Source organism: Scyliorhinus torazame, chromosome 12 (assembly GCF_047496885.1).
Source record: "Scyliorhinus torazame isolate Kashiwa2021f chromosome 12, sScyTor2.1, whole genome shotgun sequence".
NCBI lineage: Eukaryota > Metazoa > Chordata > Chondrichthyes > Carcharhiniformes > Scyliorhinidae > Scyliorhinus > Scyliorhinus torazame.
In genome coordinates, this window is record NC_092718.1 from 77430466 (window position 1) to 77453951 (window position 23486).

The following is a 23486-nucleotide window of genomic DNA, read 5'->3' on the forward strand; positions in this document are numbered from 1 at the left end:
TTTGGCGGCCTAGCCCCAACATTGAGGGGCTAGGCCGACGCCGGAGGGATTTCCGCCCCGCCAGCTGGCGGAAATGGCGTTTGTTGCCCCGCCAGCTGGCGCGGAAATGCGGCGCATGCGCGGGAGCGTCAGCGGCCGCTGTCAGTTTCCCCGCGCATGCGCGGGAGCGTCAGCGGCCGCCGAAAGTTTCCCGCGCATGCGCAGTGGGGAGAGTCTCTTCCGCCTCCGCCATGGTGGAGGCCGTAGCGGAGGCGGAAGGGAAAGAGTGCCCCCACGGCACAGGCCCGCCCGCGGATCGGTGGGCCCCGATCGCGGGCCAGGCCACCGTGGGGGCACCCCCCGGGGTCAGATCGCCCCGCGCCCCCCCCCAGGACCCCGGAGCCCGCCCACGCCGCCTGGTCCCGCCGGTAAATACCAGGTTTGATTTACGTCGGCGGGACAGGCAATTCCTGGGCGGGACTTCGGCCCATCCGGGCCGGAGAATCCAGCGGGGGGTCCCGCCAACCGGCGCGGCTGGATTCCCGCCCCCGCCCAATCTCCGGGAGCGGAGACTTCGGCGGGGGCGGGGGCGGGATTCACGGCGGCCAACGGCCATTCTCCGACCCGGCGGGGGGTCGGAGAATGACGCCCCAGGTCTCCATATCCCTCGGATAGATCATACTGGGAACATTGTGCACAGTTCTGGGGCGAAATTCTCCCCCAACGGCGCGATGTCCGCCGACTGGCGCCAAAAACGGCGCCAATCAGACGGGCATCGCGCCGGCCCAAAGGTGCGGAATGCTCCGCATCTTTGGGGGCCGAGCCCCAACATTGAGGGGCTAGGCCGACGCCGGAGGGATTTCCGCCCCGCCAGCTGGTGGAAATGGCGTTTGGTGCCCCGCCAGCTGGCGCGGAAATGCGGCGCTTGCGCGGGAGCGTCAGCGGCCGCCGACAGTTTCCCGCGCATGCGCAGTGGGGAGAGTCTCTTCCGCCTCCGCCATGGTGGAGGCCGTGGCGGAGGCGGAAGGGAAAGAGTGCCCCCACGGCACAGGCCCGCCCGCGGATCGGTGGGCCCCGATCGTGGGCCAGGCCACCATGGGGGCACCCCCCGGGGTCAGATCGCCCCGCGCCCCCCCCAGGACCCCGGAGCCCGCCCACGCCACCTGGTCCCGCCGGTAAATACCAGCTTTGATTTACGCCGGCGGGACAGGCAATTTCTGGGCGGGACTTCGGCCCATCCGGGCCGGAGAATTGAGCGGGGGGTCCCGCCAACCGGTGCGGCCCGATTCCCGCCCCCGCCCAATCTCCGGTACCGGAGACTTCGGCGGGGACGGGGGCGGGATTCACGGCGGCCAACGGCCATCTCTGACCTGGCGGGGGGTCGGAGAATGACGCCCCTGGACTCCATATCCCTCGGATAGACCAAACTGGGTACACTGTGCACAGTTCGAGTCTCCATATCCCTCAGTTAGACCACACTTGGGCATTTTGTACAGTTCCTGTCTCCATATCCCTTGGTTAGACCACACTGGGAGCACTGTGCACAGTTCATGTCTCCATATCCGTCGGATAGACCACACTGGGAGCACTGTGCACAGTTCCAGTCTCCATATCCCTCGGACAGACCACACTGGGAGCACTGTGCACAGTTCATGTCTCCATATCCCTCGGATAGACCACACTGGGAGCACTGTGCACAGTTCATGTCTCCATATCCCTCGGATAGAACACACTGGGAGCACTGTGCACAGTTCATGTCTCCATATCCCTCGGATAGAACACACTGGGAGCACTGTGCACAGAGATCCAGTCTCCAAATCTCTTAGTTAGACCACACTGGGAGCACTGCACTGTTCTGCTCTCCATGTCCGTCGGATAGACCACACTGGGAGCACTGCACAGTTCCAGTCTCCATATCCGTCGGATAGACCACACTGAGAGCACTGTGCACAGATCTAGTCTCCATGTCCGTCGGATAGACCACACTGGGAGCACTGCACAGTTCCAGTCTCCATATCCGTCGGATAGACCACACTGAGAGCACTGTGCACAGATCTAGTCTCCATGTCCGTCGGATAGACCACACTGAGAGCACTGTGCACAGATCTAGTCTCCATGTCCGTCGGATAGACCACACTGAGAGCACTGTGCACAGTTCTGCTCTCCATATCAGTCGGATAGACCACACTGGGAGCACTGTGCACAGTTCTGCTCTCCATATCAGTCGGATAGACCACACTGGGAGCACTGTGCACAGTTCTGCTCTCCATATCAGTCGGATAGACCACACTGGGAGCACTGCACAGTTCCAGTCTCCATATCAGTCGGATAGACCACACTGGGAGCACTGTGCACAGTTCTGGTCTCCATATCTGTCGGATAGACCACACTGGGAGCACTGTGCACAGTTCTGGTCTCCATATCTGTCGGATAGACCACACTGGGTGCACTGTGCACAGTTCTGGTCTCCATATCTGTCGGATAGACCACACTGGGAGCACTGTGCACAGTTCTGCTCTCCATATCAGTCGGATAGACCACACTGGGAGCACTGTGCACAGTTCTGCTCTCCATATCAGTCGGATAGACCACACTGGGAGCACTGTGCACAGTTCTGCTCTCCATATCAGTCGGATAGACCACACTGGGAGCACTGCACAGTTCCAGTCTCCATATCAGTCGGATAGACCACACTGGGAGCACTGTGCACAGTTCTGGTCTCCATATCTGTCGGATAGACCACACTGGGAGCACTGTGCACAGTTCTGGTCTCCATATCTGTCGGATAGACCACACTGGGTGCACTGTGCACAGTTCTGGTCTCCATATCTGTCGGATAGACCACACTGGGAGCACTGTGCACAGTTCTGCTCTCCATATCAGTCGGATAGACCACACTGGGAGCACTGTGCACAGTTCTGCTCTCCATATCAGTCGGATAGACCACACTGGGAGCACTGCACAGTTCCAGTCTCCATATCAGTCGGATAGACCACACTGGGAGCACTGTGCACAGTTCTGGTCTCCATATCTGTCGGATAGACCACACTGGGAGCACTGTGCACAGTTCTGGTCTCCATATCTGTCGGATAGACCACACTGGGAGCACTGTGCACAGTTCTGGTCTCCATATCTGTCGGATAGACCACACTGGGAGCACTGTGCACAGTTCCGGTCTCCATATCTGTCGGATAGACCACACTGGGTGCACTGTGCACAGTTCTGAAATGTGTTTGTTTATCTTGTAATCCCTGTTCTCGGGAATGTGGGGGTACATCTCCCACACGAGACAGCCATATCATTCTCACCACGCGGGATTCCTCTCTTACCATCGGGTTTACTGTGAGGTTTAAATCCAAAGTATCCTGTGGTGATAATCTTCTCTTTGATGACCTTGTCCAATATTTCATCCTGGCATCCTGTGGATGCGAAGCAGTCAGCACAGGTTTGTTCAGTCTTACCTGTGAGGGGGAAGTGAAAGGTTTCAGATCAAGCAGCATTTGAATCACATCATCTCCACCAGTCAGACACAAGAATTGTTGCCTCCTCCTTAGCTCTGCTGCACCATAACCTACTTCAAATCAAATCCCCGCCAACGCCTGTCTCTCGCTGACTTTACACAAGCATTTTCAATGCACAACTGTTCAAATCTCCCCAAGTACTCCTCTCCTTATCTCTGTAACCTCCTCCACCGCTTACAACCCGCCTTATCTCTGTACCCGCTCCAGTCTCAACAGCCCGCCCTACCTCTGTAACCTCCTCCAGCCCCTACAATCCTCCCATACTCTGTACCCTCCTCCAGACCCAACAGCCCTCCCTATCTCTGTAACCTCCTCCATCGCTTACAACCCTCCCTATCGCTGTAACCTCCTCCAGCCCCTACAATCCTTCCTATCTCTGTAACCTCCTCCATCGCTTATAACCTTCCCTATCTCTGTAACTCTGTGCTGTTTAGCACAGGGCTAAATCGCTGGCTTTGAAAGCAGACCAAGGCAGGCCTGCAGCACGGTTCAATTCACGTACCAGCCTCCCCGAACAGGTGCTGGAATGTGGCGACTAGGGGCTTTTCACAGTAACTTCATTTGAAGCCTACTTGTGACAATAAGCGATTTTCATTTCATTTCACTTCCTCCAGCGCTACAACCCCCATTTCTGTAACCTCCTCCAGTCCCTACAATCCTCCGTATCTCTGGAACCTCCTCAAGCCCCTTCCACCCTCCCTATATCTGTAACCTCCTCCAGAGCTACAACCCCCATCTCTGTAACCTTCTCCAGCAACTGACCGCCTTCCCTATCTCTGTAATCCTCTCCAGCCCCTACAACCCTCTCTATCGCTGGAACCTCCTCCAGTTCATCCAGCCCTCCCTATCTCTGTAACTTTCTCCAGCCCCTACAACTCTCCCTATCTCTGTAACCTCCACCAGGTCCGACAACCCGAACAGGCACCAGAGTGTGGCGACTAGGGTATTTTCACAGTAACTTCATTGCAATGTTAATGAAAGCCTACTTGTGACAATAATAATGATTATTAATACCTCCTCCGCTACAACCATCTCTATCTCTGTAACGTCCTCCATCCCCAACAGCCCTCCCTATCGCTGTAACCTCCCATATCCCTGCAATCCTCCCTATCTCTGTAACTTCCTTCATCCCCGACAACCCTCCCGGTCTCTGGAACCTCCTCCAGTTCATCCAGCCCTCCCTATCTCTGTAACCTCCTCCATACCACAACCCTCCTTATCTCAGTAACCTCTTGCTGACCCTACACCCCTCCCTATCCCTGTAACCTCCTCTAGCCGCGGCAACTAGCTCTGACTACCCTCCCTATCTTGGTAAACTCCTGCAGCCCCTACAACCCTCCGATATCCATTTTATTACTGTCCCGCACCAGAACCTAAAATTGACTTGAATACTGGACAAAGAAAACCCAATATTTTATTTGAATTTTGTAAGACTGTGAGGAAAGGATACCTCGCTCCGGGAGTGCTTTCATAAAAAAATAGGGATATGGAATATTAAAACAAACTTTATTACTAACACAGTATTAAAATATCTTTAAGATCACACCAGGAAACAGCTGACGATTACCCCTTGAACAAAGCTGATCAATACAGTGGTACAATAACCCTTAACTGCTATCTTTATTCCCACTCAAACAACAAAATGATCTCAGCTCTCAATCCACTTTCAAATACAGTTAGCACTCAGGAATACCTGCTGTACAGAGATGTCTCAATACTCCACTTTGAGAAATCTTTTGACTGTTTGAAAGATAAAGACCTGAAACCTGTCAGAATCATGCAGAAACTCTGGTTTGTTTCAGCTCATCTTCCAGCCACACGTTTCTGAAGTGCTTGGAAAGAGACTGCTAATCTGTCTACAGACATATCTTTAACTGAACTACAGCGGGGGCCGATGCTTGACTTCTAGTCTCATCCCAATGTAAAACTCAACTAAAACTGCTTTTTTGCAAAATACCGGAGCACTTCCCATTGATTATATCATCCAAACAAGCTGATTCAAAATGCTGTGATTCTCCACCTCCCCAGCTGCGTGTTCCTCGGTGGCACGCAGTCGCTGGGAGCGGGGATTCTCCCTTCCAGCTTCTGGTCAATGGGATTCCCCATTGGGAAGCCTGCGGGCGGGGGAGCACTGCCGGCGGAACGGATAATCCCTCCAGCGGAGAATCCACCCTCTTGTCGCAAATGAACTATTCCCCAGGGATTATACTGAATACAAACAAAACGTCAATTAGTCCAAGCTTTTACAATGCTTTAATTGCACCCCTGGCTCCCCAAAGGTCTCATTGTCTTGCAAACCAGGATTCTTTAAAAGTACTATTGCAGCAGTCACACACACACACACACACACAGGCTTTTAACCCTTACTGCACCAGGGGCGAAATTCTCCTACCCGCCCCACCACATTTCTGCGCCGACCGGCCGGCGGGAGTCTCCGTAACACCGGCCGGTCAATGGGGTTTCCCATTGTGGGGCAGCCCCACGCCGTCGGGAAACCCCCGGGCGCCGGCAGAACGGAGACTCCCGCCGGCGGAGAATGACGCCCCAGATACCTACAATTCAATACATCGGAAATCCCTACATTCATCACACTGTGCTGCTAAAACCTGCTGAGCCTGTCCCTTAAATCTCCTCATGCTTCAAGGTCATTGATCATTGCCGCCTCGATAATCTCTGGGATAATTGACTGCATTGAAGGTGCTATATAAATGCACGATCCATTCACCATTCCCCCATGTGTTCAGAGAGGGCCCTGGATAGACCTTTGCCTGCCCATTGTCAACAACAAAGATGGCGGTCGACCCTGACCAGACGGAAGCCCATGGCTTTCTCCGCACCCTCACCTGCCACCCTGCCGATTGGCTCTCCTGATATGATGAGCTTGCTGTTAGGCTTTCGAAACCCAAGTTCAATCCAATTGCTGTGGCTGTAGAAATCCTGTCGAGTGTGGTGGAAGGGGGTGTGGGGAGTAAACAGGTCACAGATGAGGTGAATCATCAATATTAACAAATTATGGTCAAAAGAGTTCAATTGTGTTATCAAGCAGCAGAGAGACCGTGGCAAAACTGTGCCAGAGTCAGATCCCTCAGTTCAGACCCTCTGACAGTGCAGCACTCCCTCAGTACTGACCCTCTGACAGTGCAGCACTCTCTCAGTACTGACCCTCTGACAGTGCAGCACTCCCTCAGCACTGACACTCTGACTGTGCAGCACTCCCTCAGTACTGACCCTCTGACAGTGCTGCACTCCGTCAGTACTGACCCTCTGGAAGTGCAGCACTCCCTCAGTACTGACCCTCTGACAGTGCAGCGCTCCCTCAATACTGACCCTCTGGAAGTGCAGCACTCCCTCAGTACTGACCCTCTGACAGTGCAGCGCTCCCTCAATACTGACCCTCTGACAATGTAGCACTCCCTCAGTACTGACCCTCTGACAGTGCTGCGTTCCCACAGTACTGACCCTCTGACAGTGCAGCGCTCCCTCAGTACTGACCCTCTGACAGTGCTGCGTTCCCTCAGTACTGACCCTCTGACAGAGCAGCACTCCCTCAGTACTGACCCTCTGACAGTGCTGCGCTCCCGCAGTACTGACCCTCTGACAGTGCTGCGCTCCCGCAGTACTGACCCTCTGACAGTGCTGCGCTCCCGCAGTACTGACCCTCTGACAGTGTAGCACTCCCTCTGTACTGATGCAGTGCGGTGACACTCACCTGCAGTGTGTGCAGCAAGGTCCCCATGTGCTTCTGGGCCTGGTAGTAATTCCCTTGCATGATATTTTGTATGACACTAGCTTTCTCACTCAACAGGACCTCCTTCCCCTCCTGCAGGGTCTCTGAATCAAAATGACGTTTCCCCTCCAGTGCGTACTGGAAATCGACCTTGGTGTTTCTGTTCATCATCACCTGAACTGCCTGTTTAAAACGTGACACCGAAACCTTTGACCCATAATAAGCCTCAAAGAGCTCCTCCGCTGTGAATTTTTGACCCTGGAGGAACAAGAGATGGAGTTAGCTTGTGATGCAACAAATTCAAATTCATCTTTGCAGACCAACACCAGGGAATATGGACACAGCACAACAGGTGGAGGACCAAGCTGAAAAAAGCTTTATCGGACCTCAGATAGACCACACGAGGAGCACTGTGCACAATTCCAATCTCTATGTCCCTTGGTTAGACCACACAGGGAGCACTGTGCACAGTACCTGTCTCCATAGCCCTCAGTTAGACCACACTTGGGCACTGTGCACAGTCCCAGTCTCCATATCCTTCAGTTAGACCACACAGGGAGCACTGAGCACAGTTCCTGTCTCCATATGCTTCAGTTAGGCCACACTGGGAGCACTGTGCACATTTCCAGTCTTCATATCCCTTGGTTGGACCACACTGGGAGCACTGTGCACAGTCTCCATATCTCTTGGTTGGAACACACTGGGAGCACTGTGCATAGTTCCAGTCTCCATATTCCTCAGTTCAACCACACTGGGAGCACTGTGCACGGTTCCAGCCTTCATATCCCTTGGTTAGACCACACTGGGGGCACTGTGCACAGTCTCCGTACCGCTCGGCTAGACCACACTGGGAGCACTGTGCACAGTCTCCATATCTCTCAGTTAGACCACACTGGGAGCACTGTGCAGTCTCCGTATCTCTCGGTTAGACCACACTGGGAGCACTGTGCACAGTCTCCATATCTCTCGGTTGGAACACACTGGGAGCACTGTGCACAATCTCCGTATCTCTCGGTTAGAACACACTGGGAGCACTGTGCACAGTCTCCGTATCCCTTGGTTAGACCACACTGGGAGCACTGTGCACAGTTCCAGTCTCCGTATCCCTTGGTTAGACCATAGTGGGAGCACTGTGCACAGTTCCAGTCTCCATATCTCTCGGTTGGAACACACTGGGAGCACTGTGCACAGTTCCAGTCTCCGTATCCCTCGGTTAGACCACACTGGGACCACTGTGCACAGATCCAGTCTCTGTATCTCTCAGTTAGACCACACTGGGAGCACTGTGCACAGATCCAGTCTCCGTATCTCTCGGTTAGACCACACTGGGAGCACTGTGCACAGTTCCAGTCTCCGTCTCCCTCGGTTAGACCACACTGGGAGCACTGTGCACAGATTCAGTCTCCGTATCTCTCGGTTAGACCACACTGGGAGCACTGTGCACAGTTCCAGTCTCCGTATCCCTCGGTTAGACCACACTGGGAGCACTGTGCACAGTTCCAGTCTCCGTATCCCTTGGTTCAACCACGTTTGGAACCCTCTGAAAGCATAATGATGCTCTGGCGAACGTCCAAATTTGCATAATCCTGAATTGAGAGATCATGATGATCAGGAAAGAGTGACCAAGCCGGGGGTCTTTTCTTTGGAAAAGATAAAGCTGAGGGGATGAGCTGATCGGTTTTAAAATACTGAAAGGATTTTGGATGGGACGACACGGAGAAGAAGGGGAGAGAGACCAGAAGTCGGGGCCATCGATATGAGACAGCCATTAATAAATCCAAAGGGGAGTTCAGGAGAAATTTCTTTCCCCACAGAGTGGGGAGAATGTGGGTCTCACTCCCACAGGGAGTGGGGTGAATGTGGGACTCGTTCCCACTCAGAGTGGGGAGAATGTGGGACTCGCTCCCACAGTGAGTGGGGAGAATGTGGGACTCGCTCCCACAGTGAGTGGGGAGAATGTGGGACTCAATCCCACAGTGAGTGGGGAGAATGTGGGACTCGCTCCCACAGTGAGTGGGGAGAATGTGGGACTCAATCCCACAGTGAGTGGGGGGATTGTGGGACTCACTCCCACAGTGAGTGGGGAGAATGTGGGACTCGCTCCCACAGAGAGTGGGGAGAATGTGGGACACACTCTCACAGGGAGTGGGGAGGATGTAGGACTCGCTCGCACAGTGAGTGGGGAGAATGTGGGACACACTCTCACAGTGAGTGGGGAGAATGTGGGACTCGCTCGCACAGTGAGTGGGGAGAATGTGGGACTCGCTCGCACAGAGAGTGGGGAGAATGTGGGACTCGCTCCCACAGGGAGTGAGGAGAATGTGGGACACACTCTCACAGTGAGTGGGGAGAATGTGGGACTCGCTCGCACAGTGAGTGGGGAGAATGTGGGACTCGCTCGCACAGAGAGTGGGGAGAATGTGGGACTCGCTCGCACAGTGAGTGGGGAGAATGTGGGACTCGACCCCACAGTGAGTGGGGGGATTGTGGGACTCACTCCCAAAGGGAGTGGGGAGAATGTGGGACTTGCTCCCACAGTGAGTGGGGAGAATGTGGGACTCGCTCCCACAGGGAGTGGGGAGAATGTGGGTCTCCCTCCTACAGAGAGTGGGGAGAATGTGGGACTCGCTCCCACAGTGAGTGGGGAGAATGTGGGACTCGATCCCACAGTGAGTGGGGAGAATGTGGGACCCAATCCCACAGTGAGTGGGGGGATTGTGGGACTCACTCCCACAGGGAGTGGGGAGAATGTGGGACACACTCTCACAGTGAGTGGGGAGAATGTGGAACGCGCTCCCATAGGGAGTGGGGAGAATGTGGGACTCGCTCGCACAGTGAGTGGGGAGAATGTGGGGCACACTCTCACAGTGAGTGGGGAGAATGTGGGACTCGCTCACACAGTGAGTGGGGAGAATGTGGGACACACTCTCACAGTGAGTGGGGAGAATGTGGGACTCGCTCGCACAGGGAGTGGGGAGAATGTGGGTCTCCCTCCTACAGAGAGTGGGGAGAATGTGGGACTCGCTCCCACAGTGAGTGGGGAGAATGTGGGACTCGATCCCACAGTGAGTGGGGAGAATGTGGGACCCGATCCCACAGTGAGTGGGGGGATTGTGGGACTCACTCCCACAGGGAGTGGGGAGAATGTGGGACACACTCTCACAGTGAGTGGGGAGAATGTGGAACGCGCTCCCATAGGGAGTGGGGAGAACGTGGGATTTTCTCCCACGGGGAATGGGGAGTATCATGTCCTGTGGACTAGCCTCTATGAATGATGTGCAGAACATCTAGTTTAAGTAGTTTACTGTGAAACAACTGTGTGATTAAGATAACTAGAATAAATAAAATAACAAACTACAAACACTAACTAACTGTTACAGAGCTTGTTTGCGTGGGTTTCGCCCCCACAATCCAAAGATGTGCAGGGTAGGTGGATTGGCCACGCTGAATTGCCCCTCAATTGGAAAAAATTAATTGGGTACTCTATATTTATTTTTAAAAACTATTATAGAACGACTGCAAAATACACCTACCCTCCAACACGAATTACTTCCTGAGGCACGATCAATTGGAGAAAGACGATAGTTGAATCCAACTGAGGCTTTATTGCTATCAGATGTGTGGCCTCCCACAGCAGCTGGCGAAATTGCTACTAGCTGGAGGCCACGCATATTTATACCCCGCCTCCTGGGCGGAGCCAGCAGGCAGGGACTACTGGCGAACCTGTAGTACAGGTCCTACCATACAATACATAATACAGGTTCAACAGTGGTTTGCCACACTCCCAAGCCCCCAAACTCAGGATCACGTGGTGCTTTTTACACTGCCACCTGGTGGTCAGAGGTCATGTATAATCTTATGTACAGAACTGCTTTGTGCATATCATCAGGGAGCATGTGGGACCTGCCCCCACAGGGAGTGGTTGAGGTGAATCATGCCAATGTATTTGAGGGGGAAGTTGGATAAACACATGAGGGAGAGAGGAATAGGAGATGGCGATGGGGAAGATGAAGGGGAGGCTAGGAGGAGGATCATTTGGGGCAGGAACACCAGCAGAGAGCGGATGGGCTGAATGGCCAATTTCTGCCCACGGAACCATCTCCATTCAAGCCCCTGGGAAAAACTTTCTCCTTATCGACTCTGTCCAAACCCCCCCCCTCGTGATTTTGAACGTCACAATTCAATCCCTTAAGCGTCTCTGTCCCGAGGAGAACGATCCCAGCTTCTCCCAGTCTTACCGCATGAACCAAAGTCCCCACATCCCGAGAACATTCCGCAGATTCACCACCCCCACCGCCCTGCCGCCCACCCTCCCTCCTCCCCTCAAACCTCGGTCTTTGCAAATCGGAGGCCGGATGATAAACGGGTGTTTGAAACTTTACCCTGGGTTGGAAGACGTTGCTCGGGAGCACTTTCCCATCGGGATTGGGGACTTGCCGGAACAGCTGGAGAACAATCCGCAGGGCCGCTTCCTTGGTGATGTCTGAGTGGGTGATGCTGTCCCCGAAGTTGGGGTTGAAACACAGCACCTTCCAGGAGGTGAGCAGCAGCAACGCTGCAAATCCAGGAAGGATGACGTTCTTCATCGGCCTTTCCTGCCTGTGGAATAGAAGATGGTGCTCAGCATCCACAGATTCAATTCACTTCACACCCTCAGACCCTCACACCCTCAGTCTTCCTCCGTCTCTCCCTCTCCCTCCCCCTCTCCCTCTCTTCCGCCCTCCATCTCTCACTCCCTCTCTCACTCCCTCCCTCTCTCTCTCTCGCTCCCTCTCTCTCGTTCTCTCTCCCTTTCCCTCCGTCCTTCTCTCTCCCTTCTCCTCTTCTTTCACTTCCTCTCTCTCCTCACTCACTCTCTCCCCTTACTACCTCGCTCCCTCTCTATTTCCTCACTCCCTATCTTCGTCTCTCACTCCCTCTCTCTCCCCTCACTCCTCTCCCACTCGCTCTGCACCCTCCCTCTCACCTCTCTTCCTCACTCATCTCTCTCCCTCACTCCCTCTCTCCCTTTCTTCCTCTCTCCTTCCCTCCCTCTCTCCTCTCCCTCTCTCCGCTCCCTTTGTCCTCTCCCTCTCCACCACCGTCTACTCCCTCGCTCCTGTCCCCTTACTACCTCACTCCCTCCTTCCTTCTCGGCCTCTCTCTCTCCCCTCAATCCCTCACTTCCCCATCTCTCCTTCTGCCCTTTCCCTCCCTCTCTCTATCTCTCCCTCCCCTCTCTCTCTCTCTCTCCCACCCTTTCCTCCCTCTTTCCCTCGCTCTTTTTCCCTTCCTCTCCCTCTCTCCCTCCCTCGCTCTTTCTCCGTCCCTCTCCCTCACTATCTCCCTCCCCCTCTTTCTCTCTCTCTCCCTCTCTCTTCCCCCTCTCTCTCTCATTGCCCATTACCCAGGATAATCCTGATGAAGTGTGATGAGGAGGCTGTGCTGTGATCTCGCTCCCTCGGTGTGAACACCTTCATTCACCCTGTAAATCAGCTGCCAACAAGTCCACAGCAGGTTGCTGCTTGTTGCTGCCTTGCACAGAGGGCAGTGACTGAATTCCCTCACTCCCAGCACCTACTCCTCACTCTGAGCCACTCCCCTGCAGGCACAACTGTGCCCCAAACCATCACACCCACAGCTGCAGAGGAGAGATAATAATTACACTCTCTCTGCCTCTCGCTCCCTCTCTCTCTCTCTCTTTCTCACTTCCTAATTTTTCTCTCTTTCTGTCTCTCACTCTGTTTTACTCAGTTTCCCTCCACTCTCTCTCACTGTCTTTCCTTCTGTTAACAGATTCCATGATAACGTGCTCTGTGCAGATTGCTATCTTACCACACAAGACTCAACAAAAGATTCTGGTTTGGACAAGTCGCAGTGTTTGGTGAGTTCCTTCGTGAAGTCCAAAGGACCAAACACAACACAGTCTGAAGATTTGAAGATAGCGACGGCAGTGACAATGTTAGGCATTTGGCTTGAATACCGATCTGGTGAACTGCAGCCTGAGATGACCCAGCGCGTAAGAAAATGCGGGTGCGAAGTCTCGGGCCCATTAGGAGTTCTGCGGGAGCTACCCCAGTCACCGCATGGGGGGTGGTCCTATACGAAAACAAAAAGCGAGCCAGTCTCGTGTCCATTGATCCGGAAGACTGCTTCTTTAGGCCTTGTTTGAATGTCTGCACTGCGCGCTCCGCCAACCCATTTGAAGCCGGGTGGTAAGGGGCAGTGCGGATATGGCGTATGCCGTTCATCTTCATGAACCTCGCAAACTCCTCACTGAGAATGGAGTGCCGTTATCCGTGACCAGCACCTCGGGGAGGCCATGTGTACTAAAAGACAAACGCATCTTCTCAATTGTTGCGCAGGACGTTGTGCCTAGCATCTTATGCACCTCTAGCCATTTAGACTGGGTGTCGATTAATAAAGGAACATGGATCCTTGAAAAGGGCCGGCGAAATCCGCATGCAAGCGCGCCCAAGGCCGCCCTGGCCATTCCCAGTGATGTAGGGGCTCGGCCGTCGGAAGCTTCTGATGCTCCTGAAAAATGGAGCAGTTTTGGGCCACCTTCTCAATGTCGGCGTCGAGGCCTGGCCACCAAACATAACTCCTGGCCAACATTTTCATTTTGGTCATACCTGGATGCCCATTGTGCAAGTCTCTTAGTATCAGCTCATGTCCTTTTTCCAGGACAATCACACGCGTCCCCCACAAGAGGATGCCGTCTTCCACGCTGAATTCTGACAGCTTGGAGGAAAATGCCCGCAACTCGCCTGGGAGCTGTCGCTGCTGCCCACCATACAGGACTATGTGTCGAACCTTTGACAGGACTGGCTCCGTCTGGGTCCACTCACGGATCTGTGATGCCGTGACAGGCAAGGTGTCCATAAAATTTAGGATTGCAACCACCTCACCGGTCGTGGGGGTTAACATGGGGCCGGTCGATAAAGGCAATCGGCTCAGTGCGTCGGCATTCCCTATCTGTGTTCCTGGTTTGTGCTCCAGAGAATACTCGTATTCAGCGAGCAACAAAGCCCAGCCCTGGATCCGTGCGGAAGCAATGGGCGGTATTGGCTTATCCTCTCTGAAAAGTCCCAACAGAGGCTTATGATCAGTCACGATAGTGAAGTGGCGGCCATACACGTACTGGTGGAAATGTTTCACCACAAAGACCACTGCCAGGTTTTCCTTCTCGATCTGCACGTACTTTTTCTCCACTGCAGTCAATGTGCGGGAGGCGAAAGCTATCGGTCGCTCGGCCCCTTCTCTATCTTGTGGGACAGGACGGCCCCAATACCATTCGGGGATGCATCACATGTGACGAGCAAAGGCTTTCGCGGATCATAGTGGGTTAGTAACCCAGACGACGACAATTGTCGTTTTACCCCCCGGAAAGCGGTTTCTTGCGGCTGACCCCAAACCCAGGTGTAATTTTTCTTTAGCAGAAGGTGCAACGGGGCCGCCGTAGTTGTGTTGCTAACTTTTGGTTGGTTCAATTGGCTCTGTTTTATAACCTTTGCTCTAGAGTCGCCAGATATCTTTATGATACCGCCACGAGGTTCAAGTTCAAGTAATGATCAATAACTCAATACACCAATTAGTAAGATTCAAATCAAAGCACATTTATTATACACAGTAAATCGCTACTCATGCATAAACTCTACTTTCTAGGCTATTCCTACAACTAACAGGCCTACACTTAGCTTCGGACTGGCCCACCAGATCAGGGGAACAAATGGCCTTTCATTTGGGTTCTGAGACTGCGGGATTCAAAGCTGGTATGGACTGGTAGCTAGGAGCACCTATCTCGTAGCGAGCGTTGACTTGAGACTTACATTCTTTGGCGGCAGCTGGACAGGTCACTCTCAAGGGTTGCTTCGCGTTGCTGAGTGACCCTGTCAAGAAGGACGATTTGAACTTGGGGGCTTTACTTCATAGTCCCCAGGGGCTTCCCGCCTTTCGGGGCGGACCCCGTACCTGGTTTCAAGTGATTGGACTTTGTTCCAATCGCTTGGTTCGATTTCTCCAATACTGGAGCGGTTCCCTGATCGATGGACGGTCTTTAGGTGTCCGTTAACCTCTTTTGTGTTGGCTCCTGCTGGCGCCAAGGAGTCTGGCTTGGCCTTGTTTACCTTAAATGTTTCGATTGTTTCCGGCGATCGCTCATTCGTATGTAGATGGCTGCTACATTATTATGCTGATGGCTGCTGGTATCGATGCTGTCTGGGCTTTTGCAGAGTCTAATACACAGTAAACTTGCACCTGCTAGTTTCTGCCTGTGTTGGCTGAATTTCCCTTCAGCCTTTGCTGTTCTCCATTTTACGTCGGGAATTGGCCAACCCAAGTTGCTACACTTGCCAGATTAGGGAGGAACTTCCCGTAATAGTTTACGAGGCCGAGAAAAGAATGAAGATGCGAAGTGTCAGTCGGGGCGGGGGCCTGTTGAATCGCGCGCACCTTCTCTGCGATGGGATGCAAACCTTCGCGGTCCACCCGATAACCCAGGTAGACTACTTCCTTCGCCTGAAAGACGCACCTTGTGTGACGTAAACGGACTCCAGCCTACGAAAAGCGTCTCAGGACAGCCTCCAGGTTTTCCAAATGTCCCTGCTCCGACGTCCCTGTGATCAAAACATCATCTAAGTAGACAGCGACACGCGGTAAACCTCTCAAAATGCCCTCCATAACGCGTTGAAAAATAGCGCAGGCAGAGGATGCTCCAGAGGGCAAACGTGTATATTCATACAGGCCCCAGTGTGTATTAATCGTTACATATGGTCGGGAGGCAGGGTCCAGCTCCAACTGTAGGTAGGCGAGACTCATATCTAATTTTGTGAACGAGAGTCCACCTGCAAGCTTTGCGTAGAGATCCTCTATGCAAGGCATTGGATATCGGTTGAGTCGGGAAGCCGTATTCACTGTAAGTTTATAGTCGCCGCACAAGCGAACTGTGGCATCTGGCTTCATTACAGGTACAATTGGTGCTGCCCAGTCAGCGAAACGGACGGGGCTGATAATACCCAAAGTTTCCAAACGAGTGAGCTCCCCTTCTACCTTCTCGAGCAAGGCGTAAGGCACCGGGCGCGCCCGGAAATAGCGTGGCATGGCTCCTGGTTCGACTTGGATACGGGCTACGGCCCTTTTTATTTTCCCCAAACCGGGCTGGAATACATCTGGGTATCGTCCTAGCACCTCAGTCAACCCTCCAGAAACTGTTTGGAGGATGTGCTGCCATTGCAACCGCAAATGGCGCAACCAGTCCCGACCCAACAGGCTGGGCCCATGGCCGCGCACCACGATAAGTGGGAAACGCCCCTCCTGGCATCCATAAACAACAGGGGTCATTGTAGTTCCTGCAATGTCCAATGGTTCCCCATGTAGGTGGCCAACATGGCCTGTGTGTCGGTTAATGTAAGGGTCTGTATACCCTGCTTGATGCGGTCGAATGTCCTCTGGGCGATCACAGAGACGGCTGCACCAGTGTCCAACTCCATCTCAAGCCGCTGACCATTGACCCGTACTGTCACCTTAATGGGGGCCACACGGGGAGCTGCCACACAATGCAGCTGCAGGCAGTCGTCCTCCGGCTCCACGTCCTCAGGAGTAGTCACCGCAGCTTCATCCACAAGGAAGGTACGGCCCCTGGGCTGGTCCCAGTTTCGGTCGGAACGACGGCGCCTCTGGCGCCCCCAGGACCGGCGTCCGTGACTGGGTCGGCGCCTACAAGTCTGACACGGACATGGCTCCTCATCCATTGGTTCCGGAGAAGGCTCCCTTCAGAGGAATGTCCGATGGCCACTGGCGTCGATCCGGACGTCGTCTCGCCCAAGGTACCGCAGGAGTGTGGGGGGACGTTTTTGGACGGAAGAGGTTGCGCCCCAAGGCATGCACTTCCATTCCCTGTATCTCCTGCACTCCTCATTCTGTGCTCTCTCGGGACAATACTATTTGAATGGCCTGTTGAAAAGTCAATGTTGGCTGAGCTAACAACTTTCTCTGGGTGGCCGCATTGTTAATACCGCAAACCAAACGGTCGCGTAACATTTCTGACAAGGTCTCACCATAGTCACAGTACTCTGCAATCCTGCGTAGCCTGGATAGAAAGTCGGCAAGGGATTCTCCTGGGGTCTTCTCAGCGGTATTAAACCGGTAATGTTGGACAAACGTGGACGGGGCTGGGTTAAAATGTTGCCCCACTAAATTCACAATTCATCAAACGTTTTGGTGTCCAGCGCAGCTGGGTACGTAAGGCTCCTAATCACCCCAAACGTATGCAGGCCGCAGGCGGTGAGCAATATGACCACCTGGCGCTCGTTTTCGGTGATATTGTTTGCCCGGAAATAGTAATGCATCCGTTGTGCGTACTGGTTCCAGCTTTCCAGCGCAGCATCAAAAATATCCAAACGTCCGTACAGAGGCATGGTGTAATAGAAAACAACTTCCAACCTGTATCCAACAAAAATCCAGGAAGGTGGCTTCAGCAGTGTAGACAGCTATTCACTTTAACCCTTGTCGCCAGTTTTGTGAGGGCCACGAAGAATCCAGCACGAGTTTTAAGGATACAAAGAAATAACATTTATTTACAATAACATATATATATATATATATATATATATATACACAACAGCAGCAACCTCGCTTGCTGCTTACTCCTTCCTACTGGTTCCCCAAACTGGCCAGCTTTATTTATACTTGGAGTTTACTAATGGGTTCTCCGCCCCCCTCATTGGGGAAGCTCATACTCCCACAGGATTGTGGGATTGTCATTAGTCCCCAGCCAATGGTAAGTAGGCAGGTTATAACAGTTTCGGCCCTGGGCCTACAGGCCCAGCCTGATGAAAGGTGAATCGCGTTGCTGCTAGTGGTGGCAGGTCCACAAGTGCTCGAACTGTATAACTCGGTTGTGTTTGACAATGTGGTAGTCATACCTGTTGTATTATATTGTATATACTGCACTGCATACGAGGTTATTACGGTAAGGCCCCTGTACTACAGGTAATAAAGCCTCGATTACTCTCTACTCTTGTCTCATCGTAATTGATAGTGCTTCAGTGTGTCTCTCTCTCTATCTGACTTCATCTCTATATCTCTGTCTCTCTTGCTCTGTCGCTCTCTCACTGTCTTTCTCTCTCTCTCTCTGTCCCTGTCTCACTTTCTCGGTCTCTCTCTGTCTGTCTCTCCTTCCCTTTGTCCCCCTCTCTGTCTGTCTGTTGATGCACTATCAATTACGACGAGACGAGAGTAGAATGTAATCGAGGCTTTATTACGCAGAGATATGTGGCCTCCTACAGCAGCTTACGAAATGGCTGCTGTTCGGAGAGCACACACATTTATACTCCGCCTACTGAGCGGAGCCAGCAGGCAGGGATCTACCCCCGTACCTGTAGTACAGGGGCCTTAATGTGATACCCAAATATAATACAACAGTGGTGACTACCACATCTGTTTCTCTCTCTTTGTATGTCTCTCACTTTGTCTCTTTCTCTGTCTCTCAGTCTATCTCTTTCTCTCTTTTTCTGTCTGTCTGTCTCTCTCTCTCTGTCTCTCACCCTCTCTCTCTATGTTTCTCTCTGTCCATGTCTTATCTTTCTCTTGGACTCTCTCTCGGTCTCTCTCTCACTGTCTGTCTCTCTTTCGCTGTCTTTCTCGCTCTGTCTTTATGTTTCTCTATGTCCTCCTTTCTGTCCCTGTCTCTCTTTGTCTCTCTCTCGCTCACTCTGCCTGTCTCTCTTTAGCTCTCTGTCTGTCTGTCTCTCTCTCTCTCTTTGTGTGTCTCTCTCACTCTCTGTGTGTGTCTCTCTCTCTGTCCATCTCGCTGTCTGTCTCCCTCTCTGTCTGCCTCGCTCTCAGTCTCTCTCTCTGTCTGTCTGTCTCTCTCTCTCTCTCTTTATGTGTCTCCCTCACTCTGTGTGTGTCTCTCTTTCTGTCTCCGTCTCTCTCTCTCTCTCTCTCTCTCTGTCTCTCTCTATCTGTCTCCCTCTCTATCTGTCTCCCTCTCTGTTTGTCTCGCTCACTGTCTTTCTCTCTCTTTCTCTCTGTCTGTCTCTCTCTCTCTGTTCCTCACTGTGGGGTAGATTATTCTGCCCCACCCACTGCCAGATCGTCACGGGTGGGACATGGGCAATGGAAAAGTCCATTGGCCTTGGGCGGGATTCTCCTCTCGCCGGCCAGAGAATCCCGCCCTCAGTCTCTCTCCTAACCCCTTTCCCATCTTTATCTTTCCTCCAACCTCTGACAGGAGCGGGTGTGGGCAGGGGTTAGTGGGCAGGAGGAATGGGCAGAGGGAGTGGACAGAGGGAGTGGGCGGGGGAGTAGGGAGGAGTGGGCAGGGAGAGTGGGAAGGGGGGTTGGCGGAGTTGGTCTGTCCACAGTTCGAGTTTAAAAACTCCTGTGTACAACCCCTCACTCTCCAGTCTCCTGCACTCATTGCCAACCTCCCCTACTCTTGGTGAGAGGGCTGTATCTGACGGGGGAGTTGGTGGCAGAGTGGAGGGGGCAGGAAGGTGAGGAAAAATAAACAAGGACGATTTGAAGTCAGGAAATGAGTGAAAAGTTCATCTTACCCCATAGCGTCGGTCTGTGGTGTGATCAACAAAACAGCTCGTGGAAAGAGAGGGAGAGGAGTGGGGGAGGGAGAGGGGAACTGGAGAGAGGGGTTCTGAAGAAGCAGGAAGGATTGGTAATGAGTGAGGAGGAGTAACTTCAAGAATTGTTCGTCAGCAACACCCCAAACAATCTCTGAAATTTGGAACTCCTTCAAGAACAGCTGTTCAGGCAGTGATCGAGGGGGTTTGCAGACGGCTCCTGGATGGAACAGCTCTCAGCCCTGAGTGTAATGCTCAGATATAAATGCGGGCAGAAAAGATTGTATCAAGTAACCGAGTGTGTGTGAGTGTGCGAGACTGTGTGTGTCTGTGAGTGAGTGAGACTGTGTGCGTGAGACTGTGTGAGTGAGTGAGTATGTGTGTGGGACTGTGTGTCTGTGAGTGTGAGTGAGTGAGGGTGTGTGTATGAGCATATGTGTGTGAGTGAGTGTGAGTGCTCAAGTTATGTGTGAGTGCATGTGTGTGTCTGTCTGTGTGCATCTGGGAGTGCATATGTGTGTGTGTGTCAGTGTCTGTGTGCGAGTAAGTGTGTGTGTGGCTGAGAGTGAGTGTGTGTGTTTATAAAATCATAGAATTTACAGTGGAGAAGGAGGCCATTCGGCCCATCGAGTCAAATTAGTGTGTGTTTGAGAGTGTGTGTGAGTGGGTGGGTGTGATTGAGTGTGTGTGTTTGTGTGTGTCAGTGAGTGTGGCCACCTAAAATGGCATCCGGCAAAGGAAGCTGGGAAAAGGGCCAAGTCTAGGGACAAACAGGCTGCAGCTCCAAACAAACAAAAGGCTGCAGCCCAGACTTTGCCAATAACACAGGAAAAAGGCCTTCAAGAAGTCTGTCATAACATCCACTCATGTTTATCATAGAATTTACAGTGCAGAAGGAGGCCATTCGGCCCATCAAGTCTGCACCAGCTCTTGGAAAGAGCACCCTACCCAAGGTCAACACCTCCACCCTATCCCCATAACCCAGTAACCCCACCCAACACTCAGGGCAATTTTGGACACTATGGGCAATTTATCATGGCCAATCCACCTAACCTGCACATCTTTGGACTGTGGGAGGAAACTGGAGCACCCGGAGGAAACCCACGCACACACGGGGAGGATGTGCAGACTCCGCACAGACAGTGACCCAAGCTGGAATCGAACCTGGGACCCTGGAGCTGTGAAGCAATTATGCTATCCACAATGCTACCGTGCTGCCCTCATATATTTATAATAAGATGCAGATGCCGTGTTGGGTGTTCTGGTCTACAAACAGGTCAACACAGCTGGAGATGGTGTAACACTATTTTATTAACAACTCAACTGTAATAACATACTGTAAGCTTGGGTACGTGCATTACCAGCTTATCTGTGGACCCTGTCCTATTACTATCTAGGTGAGGCACTCAGCACATGGTGAATGTCTGTGATGCAGGCTGTGAGCTCTGTGCTCTGAGCTGGCTGCTGTTAGAAGGGCTGGGAGCTCTCGTGTTCCCTGTCTTTATAGTGCGTGTTCTCTCACTGGTGATTGGCTGCGATGTTGTGTATGCTGGTTGGTCCTACTGTTTGTCCATCAGTGTGAAAATGAATGAAATGAAAATGAAAATTGCTTATTGTCACAAGTAGGCTTCAAATGAAGTTACTGTGAAAAGCCCCTAGTCGCCACATTCCGGCGCCTGTTCGGGGAGACTGTTACGGGAATTGAACCGTGCTGCTGGCCTGCCTTGGTCTGCTTTCAAAGCCAGCGATTTATCCCTGTGCTAAACAGCCCCTCAGCCCCATCCTGTGTGTCAGTGTGATTGCACCATGATATGCTGATGTATATCATGACAGCAGACAGGCAGTCATTGACACACAGGATAACCAATGAACACACACAACACAGAACAACCAATCACCAGACAGGACACCACCACTATAAAGCCCACAGGGCATTAAGACTCCCTCTCTCTCACAGGACACAGCTACTGAGATAGTTAGAGTGCACAAGCCAGTGAGCGCCATCTCCATGTGGTAGAGAGATAGTCTGGTCAAGCCAGTAGGAGGTTATCAGTTAGATTAATAGACTGTCAACCCAAAGCAGATTATGTACAGCAATCAGGAAGTTCAATAAAACAGTGTTGGACCATCTCCTGTGTCGGAAGCCTGTTTCTAGTTTCACTGCATCCAGTTGCAGTCAACGTTGAACCAACTCACTTAACACATCATGGTACCATAGAGTTTCTCATAGAATTTACAGTGCAGAAGGAGGCCATTCGGCCCATCAAGCCTGCACCGGCTCTTGGAAAGAGCACCTTACCCAAGGTCAACACCGCCACCCTATCCCCATAACCCAGTAACCCCACCCAACACTCAGGGCAATTTTGGTCACCAAGGGCAATTTATCATGGCCAATCCACCTAACCTGCGCATCTTTGGACTGTGGGAGGAAACCGGAGCACCCGGAGGAAACCCACGCACACACGGGGAGGACGTGCAGACTCCGCACAGACAGTGACCCAAGCCAGAATCGAACCTGGGACCCTGGAGCTGTGAAGCAATTGTGCTATCCACAATGCTACCGTGCTGCCCGATAGTACCAGGGAGCTATTAATTCTAACGAACCTACCTCGAGTGAATCTGCAACGATCAGCAAGCAGCCATCCAGCGGCATGGAAAACATCCAGCCTCCTCCGCAACTCCGGATCTCCGGCAACCTCGGCGCCAACTAGAAAATCTTCAAAGAGAAGTTCCTCCTGTACATCGAGGCCTCCGACCTCGAGGCAGCATCGGATGCCAGAAAGAGCGCGCTGTTCCTGTCAACTGCGGGGGATCAAGCCATCCACATCCATAACTCGCTCACGTTTGCCGACGGCAAAGACAAGACGAAGTTCAAGACAGTTCTGCTGAAATTCGACAGCCACTGCGACATTGAGATGAATGAGAGCTTTGAACGGTACATCTTCCAACAGAGGCTTCAGGGTAAGGATGAACCTTTTCAGTCCTTCTTGACCCATCTCCGCATCCTAGCGCAGTCATGTAATTATGACTCAACGGCTGATTCCATGATCCGGGATCAGATCGCTTTCGAGGTCCAGTCCGACTCCCTGCGGGAGCAGCTCCTCAAAATCAAACAGTTGACCCTCTCCGTCGCCATCGAAACGTGCGTTGTCCATGAGCATGCCAGAAATCATTACTCCCTCATCAGGGCGGCAGAAATTGCAAAACTGGCCTCCCTTGAGGCAGAAAGGGTGCAGGCCATCGCAAAAATGCAAGGCCTGAGCATCGAGGAGAGTGGCCCTTTCACGCGCTTTTCCTGGGTCCCTACGCATGCGCACCACGACCGAGTGGACGATGAGGCCGAAGACCCTAATGCGTATGTGCGAACGTCGGCCGACTGCACTGCGCATGCGCGATGGCGCACAGAACGCGCTGACGTCAGCATCGTGACGTGTCCAAATTGTGGCTCCGCCCATTTAAAGCAGCAATGTCCAACCAAAGGAAGGTGATGTCTACAGTGTAGAAAGCCTGGGCATTACGCGGCCTTCTGCAGGTCCGCTCCATCGATCTGTCAGCAATCCCGCCTGTCCACGAGGCCACCGAAATGGCACCATCCCGCCTCTCCAGGTGCCGGCGTCCTCCCCTCCACCTCTGAGGTGATCGACAAGAATTCGTCACCCGCCACAAAGACTGAATCCATAGACTTAAATCTTGTAAATG

General features: G+C 52.8%; 1 protein-coding gene across 1 annotated transcript in view; it reads right to left on the minus strand.

The window, feature by feature from the left end:
- The window catches only part of LOC140386499 (von Willebrand factor A domain-containing protein 7-like), a 227484-nt gene extending 207543 nt beyond the window's left edge, over positions 1 to 19941 (minus strand). The window contains exons 1-5 of the mRNA XM_072468889.1: positions 19767 to 19941; positions 11610 to 11826; positions 7210 to 7485; positions 6344 to 6437; positions 3309 to 3440 (exon numbers count right to left, since the gene is read on the minus strand). Coding sequence (XP_072324990.1) covers positions 3309 to 3440; positions 6344 to 6437; positions 7210 to 7485; positions 11610 to 11826; positions 19767 to 19771 — 724 coding nt within the window. The 5' untranslated portion in view covers positions 19772 to 19941. The remainder of the gene's footprint in view (positions 1 to 3308; positions 3441 to 6343; positions 6438 to 7209; positions 7486 to 11609; positions 11827 to 19766) is intronic.
- Positions 19942 to 23486: the final 3545 nt, after the last annotated feature.